General features: G+C 44.3%; 1 protein-coding gene across 4 annotated transcripts in view; it reads left to right on the top strand.

Moving 5' to 3' along the window:
• Positions 1 to 2,212: 2,212 nt before the first annotated feature.
• Positions 2,213 to 6,000, top strand: part of ZDHHC8 (zinc finger DHHC-type palmitoyltransferase 8) — a 110,140-nt gene continuing 106,352 nt past the window's right edge. For all 4 annotated transcript variants that reach the window (XR_008508698.1, XR_008508697.1, XR_004981209.2 and 1 more), the window contains exon 1: positions 2,213 to 2,419. Coding sequence is in view for 1 of the 4 variants with exons in the window: in XM_036393364.2 (XP_036249257.1) it covers positions 2,316 to 2,419 (104 nt within the window). In the remaining 3 variants the exon portion in view is untranslated. The remainder of the gene's footprint in view (positions 2,420 to 6,000) is intronic.

The following is a 6,000-nucleotide window of genomic DNA, read 5'->3' as shown; positions in this document are numbered from 1 at the left end:
TTCACATGAGGGAATGTTACTGTCCCAGAAAGGCTTTGTCTTTAAAAAGAATGAAATTTAAATAAATCATCAGACTCCAGATATGTGTCTTAAAATGAACTTGTGCCTATTGCTTCCCAGCTCATGCTAGAAACTTGACAGGATGCTTTTGTGGCTCACCTAGAAAGGAAACTTGCAGGTCCATGCTAAAAATGCAGATATGACTGTCACTTGGGAGAGAACTTTTACTATTTTTCAAGACCTAAAAAAATGCATTTGAGTAAATCTCATGCTGTCCATTACAGGACATTCACCCAACTTCATAAACAGTCTATAATGCTGCTTAGGATAACATTTTTTAGATTAAAATAAAAATATCACTAGAAAATTATTCAGAGTTCTGTTTGCAACTTAAATTCTTTACGCAGACTGTGTCTTGAGTGGGAAGGAGGAAGACGATTAAACTGATGTAAGTGATGAACTTACCTCTCTGCTTTTGTCAAGTAAGTGGTGCTAAACTAACTTGTGGCCCAGAGCCCTAGGTGTGCTCCTGAAATGGAGCTTCCAGCCCAGTTTTTGTTGAAAAGAGACTCAGTTGATTCCCTGGAGACCACTCAGCAATACACATCAGACCTGGTAAGTGGAGGTGATGGGGAGATTTGCTTCCCAGCTGTGCCTTTGATCTGATTTAACATGCTCATGTAGCTGCACCTGAAGCCTTTCAGCTTCGTATACCGAGCCTGGTTCTGCATAAAATTGTTGACCTTTTGATTAGTTACAGGGGGTTTGAGAGTAATTAATTCCAGTAAGCTGGCATGACAAGGAGTAGTGAAGCATAGGAAACATTCAGTCCCCCCGTGCAAAAATAACTTTAGGTAGATGTTTTCTTTTCCGTTCCTTAAAAATCTAAGTCTGGAGATGATTTTAAGTTACCTTGTGGCTTTAGTCCCTTTTGGATTAGACTTTTTTTTTTTCTTGTGAAGCAGGGCAGTTGTTAGCAAAAGCTGAGATTTTACATGGCCATATGTCTTCAGGCTGGAACTTGCTGGCTTTGCTTTTGTTAAAGCTGATGCTCAAAATTTGGGTTTTTGGTTTGTGGTTGTGGGGGTATTTTTCTACAAACTGCAAAGTTGAGGACCCTTACAGATTTTTGGTCGGGTTTTACTTGTTCTGTTCTTAAGACTTCTAAGACTGTGGAACTAATCAAGTCTCTTAAAATGAGAAATTATAAATGCCCTTTCTGAGCAGCACTGCAGTGTATGCCTTCTAGGGCAAGCTTGCTTTTAACAACACCCAGCAGATGCTGCAAATGTGGCTTTTGTGTTAGGCAGGGGTTACTTTATCTGCATGTTGGCAGCTGCAGAAAAGGGATTAGCTGAGAAAGAAAGCAGGAGGGAGGGAGCAGGATGTATGCAGCTCCTGGTCTTGATTTCTAAACTTCCAAGTGGCCTTAGCTCTTCCCATCGGAGGGTTTCCTTGAGACAGGCGAGCTGCTGGGTGGTGCCCCCGAGTGTGAACAGAGGAGCCATTCTCACTGCTCTTGGGAAAGCTGATTCGGTGAACTTTCTGTTGTTACCTTAAATTACCTCTTCTGTCTGCCTCCTGATGCTAATGGATAGATTTAAAAGAGCAGAGTATAGTGTAATTTCAGTTATGTTTGCACTCAGTTATGGATCTTGGAATCAGCTAAATTTGGCAGAGTGCAGCAGTTCCCTTAATGCTGTGGCTCTGGGTGTAGCAGAATGAAAAGTAGGGTTTATTCCCTAATGAGCACGGCAGGATTCGCTTGCAGCTGGCCCCGTCCTGCAGGGCCCCGCTCGGCGCCGCTCCCTGCGCGGACCCCGCAGCGCTCCGCGGGTTCTGCGGCGGTGCCGCGTCCGCAGCCCCCTCTAGAGCCCCGCTCTTCAGAGAGCTGCTACAGGAGCTTCGGCGTCCCACACAGCGCCCTGTGGAGCTCACTGCATTGCCATTTTTCTTTTCGGGGGGGAGGAGGGGGTTATCTTGTAGAGATAATAGAATTGGGGCCCCCCGTCCGCAGGGGGTGCCCCGCTGCGGGCAGCCCCAGCAGCCGCGGCTCGGCCGCCCTTCCGCGGGGCTGAGCTGGCTGCGCGCCCCGCTCCCATCTCCCCGCAGCGCTACCTTAAGGGGCTGGTTGACATCAGCCGAGTGGGCTGGGCGGTGTGGGTGGGATTTCCTGTGCTGGAGGTCAGCTGCTCCCGTCCCTCTCCCGTCCCTCCCAGCCGCCCGGGTCCCGCTCTCCCTGCGCCGGAGGGACCCGCATCCTCCCGGCTCCCTCCTCTCGGGTTGGATTTACATAGTGATGTGTAAACTACAGGATGCCCAGCAGCACTGGAAAGAGGTTTAAACCTACGAAATACATCCCGGTCTCCACAGCAGCTGCCTTATTAGTGGGTTCGACTACTTTATTTTTTGTTTTCACGTAAGTACCGCTCTGGCGGAGGGGGGGCCCGGGCTGGGGCCGCCCGGCCCGGCGCGGGGAGGCGGCAGGGCTCGACAGTCCTCCAGGCCCTGCCGCTGCTGGTCCTGCTCCCTCCTGCCTCCTGCTATCCCTGCCCGGCTTTGCTTTGCAGAGGCTCACGATCTCACCCTATCATAAAATGTGTCTGATAGTCAGATCCACCATTTCATGGCACGTAAAACCCCGTCAGCCTCCCGCAGCTGCCGGCTGTGTGCATCAGAGATGCCCGAGCCCCGCAGCCCCTGTGTCCGTGTGTGCAGGGCTGCTGGACGGGAGGGAGATGCAGCCCCAGCCGCCCCGCTGCCGGCAGGCGTGGATCCAGCCCGTGGCTCAGCTGGCCCGAGCCTCTGTGCTCCAGGAGGGAGAGCTGGAGCTGGCCTCTCCGTCAATCTCTCGCGTGTCTCAGGGTTTATCCGGCACAGCCTTTTGAAGTGGAAGGAATCCTATTCTAAGCATTACCGATTTTACATATTTTTATGTAACTGTTCCTGAAAGCTTGAGGACCTAATGAACAAATTTACATTTGCTTGGAGGAAAGACGAGGAAACTTTTCCCCTCTCTGTTTCTTCTCTCATTCCCTTCTCCCTTAAATGCGGAATGGAGCTGTGGCTGCCGGCTTGCAGCTCTCCTGTAGTTATATTAATATGTGAGTGCTGTAGTGCTTCGGCTGTTTCCCTCTCCATACACTCCAGTTCTGTAGCTCGCTAACCCTTCCTGTGCGGGGGTAGCGGCACCCTCCCTGCAGAGGTGTCCGGGTTTCCAGAGATGCCACAAAACTGTGCTCTGAAAAGAGCTTTGACTAAGCTGCCTTTGGGAAGGTGAAAACATGGCCATTGCATATTAAGATTTATTGTTTCACTTATTTTGGAACTCTGTTTTCCTTGTTTTGCCGTTGCTATTTTTTAACCGAGCTTAGTGAAGCTGTTGGAAGCAGAAGGCTCTATAAGAGTGGGAGTATGTGTCTGTGTCATTATCTTTTGTGGTTTGGCTGTGATATGATTCTCGATGTTTCAAAATGCTTGTCACTGGTATGGTAATCTCAATGTAGGATTTCAGAATAAAACGTAAATGTTGTTTTGTCTAACAGTTTCTTAAATCGGAACAGATTTTGACACTAAGTTTTGCTCTTGATTTAATGTGCGTTGATTTCTTCCTTGCTTGTTTTCAGTGCATTTGATATAGTTTGGTGCTCACAGGCAAAGACAGGACAGGAGTTGGCTTTTGTGATGAACTTGGTTGACACTGCAGTGGTGAATATTAAATGGTAAAAAAAAAAAGGGGCCTTTATGCCAGCATTTATTTTTCCGGCTCCTTGAGGAATGGATGTATGCTAAGCTTGTTTTGGAAGCTGTATGTTTGTTTTCATATGATACTTCCAGTGTAGAGCTGCAATAGCGATGTCAGACTTTCCTGGTAACACAGTTGTTGTTGAAACATCCTTTTGGCAGCAGGACATCAACTGAGATTTTCGTTTATACAATTTGTACAGAAGAAGCAGTTGCCTCTAATCTATTACTGAATCTGAAACTTCACTCTGCTCCCTCTGTTATCAGTGAATAATTACATGCAAAATGAAGTATTTTAAGGATCTCTCCATATTGTAACTTGGCCTGTGTATCTTGAAGTGCTAGTAAATTTTTCGAGGATTGTCCCAGACATACGTTCTCTGCTGCTGCCAAGTGTTGTGTGTAATAAAAGTAACACATAATTGAGCAACTGTTGTCAGGCAGAGTCTCAAGTCCTGTCCATTCAAAAATACTCAGATGAATTTGTATGGGGATTGGTGTTGTTTTTCATGCTGAGCAGTGTTAGTAACATCTATCTTTGTTGTGAAATCAAAGCAAGCCACATGCATGTGATTAGTTTCTTTTGTGTGGCAGTGGGTTTCTTCCCCTTTCCTGAGCATTTCCATTTTTTATCTTTTTCCACAGGCAATGTTTTATCTCCTGAAGATCTTTTTGTTGTAATATGTTATTAAAGGCTGAGATAGACCTGAATTTTCAGGTGTGTTGGTTTGTTCAACTCGTTTGATGTTGGATAGATCTCTGATATGCAGCAGTTGAAACACTGGCCTAAATTGTTTTAGCAATTTTAGCAGTGCTTTTGATACAATCCACGCTTGCTTGTCATAGCACAAGAACTTAATCAGATGAAGATTTACATGTGTGTTTATTAATTACTTATTTGTGTCATTAAGCTCAAAGGCTGCTGTATCTGTTAATGAAGTAACCTGTGTATAAATACATGAATCTGATGGGCTTCCTGTCAAATTTGGGTGCAGATCACCTCAGTGGGATGTCAGGGATTAGAGCAACTTCAGCACAGTGGAATTGAATAATAGAGGATAATATATGTGGAAAAATTTGATAATAACTATTTTTAAACCTCTTACTGAATAGAAAAAATAAGCTTTTTAGGGCACTGGAAACATTTCTGAGTAACACGTACGAAAACAGCCTCTGACTTGGCTTTTTCTCTAGACATGTTTGTGGTCTCATGCCACACATTATGAGTGTCTTCTGCTGGATAAAAAGCTCTTTGAACTTAAAGGCCAGGGTTAGCTTTTTAGCAATGTGGTCTTTATTTTTAGCTTTTTTTTTCCAAACACCTTTGCTAAAAAGCAGCATATAAAGAGTGTTTGAAATACACAGTGTCTGCTATTAGTTCATCATGGTGCTGATCACTGGTACTGTTATACTTTAGGAAAATTCCATTTTAGAGTCTCCTTTTCTTTTTTTCCTCAGCTAAGCATTTAGGATTCACTGTATCACTGCTATATTTCTTCTGGTTTTATGAGGGGGAACTAAACTATTTAGCTATCAAGATTATTGCCTGGAAAAGCAACTAAATATTGGAGTTGTATTATTGCAGGCTTTTAGCACTCCATGTGTGTTCCTTCAGTAATAATACAGTGTCTGAGTAGGTGGTCTAATTTGTCACAGTGGGAGAGTAAATAAGCATTAACTCCTAAGCATTATCAAGGAACTTATCAATAATGTTGTATAGAATGATTAAGTTAATTTACTTATATGAGCAAATCAAATGGTGTAATGAAGGAAGAACTAATGCTCCTTAACATAGGGCAAATCCAGTGATTCAGTTCTAGCAAACCTGAACTTATTTCTACTAAAATAATTTTTTCTTCATATTTCTCATAAGACATTTTGTTGGAGGTAGCGATTTAACCTATTTTAGTGAAGTCTGGGCTCTTATGCCTTGGACTGCCAAGTGCTGTGATGTAAACCTAATTGTGTTCATTCAAAGACCCTGAGTGTCAAGAACTTTCCACCTTATTTTAGGTTGTGCAACTTCAGTGTTAGCAGAGAATGCAGCTTAATTATCAGCAAGCGGTATGTCACCTGTGAACAGTTGCAATCAGTGATCCAAAAGGACTGTTCCAACCTAATTGATTCTGTAATTTTTCTGGAGCTAGTAATGCTCTTCACCTGCTTAAATTGGCTACTTACTGTAGGTGTTGGTGCTGAGAACTTCTGAGATAGTTCAGCAGCTGCAATGCCTGTGTCTGGAGATTACACAGCCAG

This window comes from Molothrus ater, chromosome 18 (assembly GCF_012460135.2).
Source record: "Molothrus ater isolate BHLD 08-10-18 breed brown headed cowbird chromosome 18, BPBGC_Mater_1.1, whole genome shotgun sequence".
NCBI lineage: Eukaryota > Metazoa > Chordata > Aves > Passeriformes > Icteridae > Molothrus > Molothrus ater.
The sequence above is the reverse complement of the archived record's forward strand: the minus strand, read 5'-3'. Positions and strand labels throughout refer to the sequence as shown.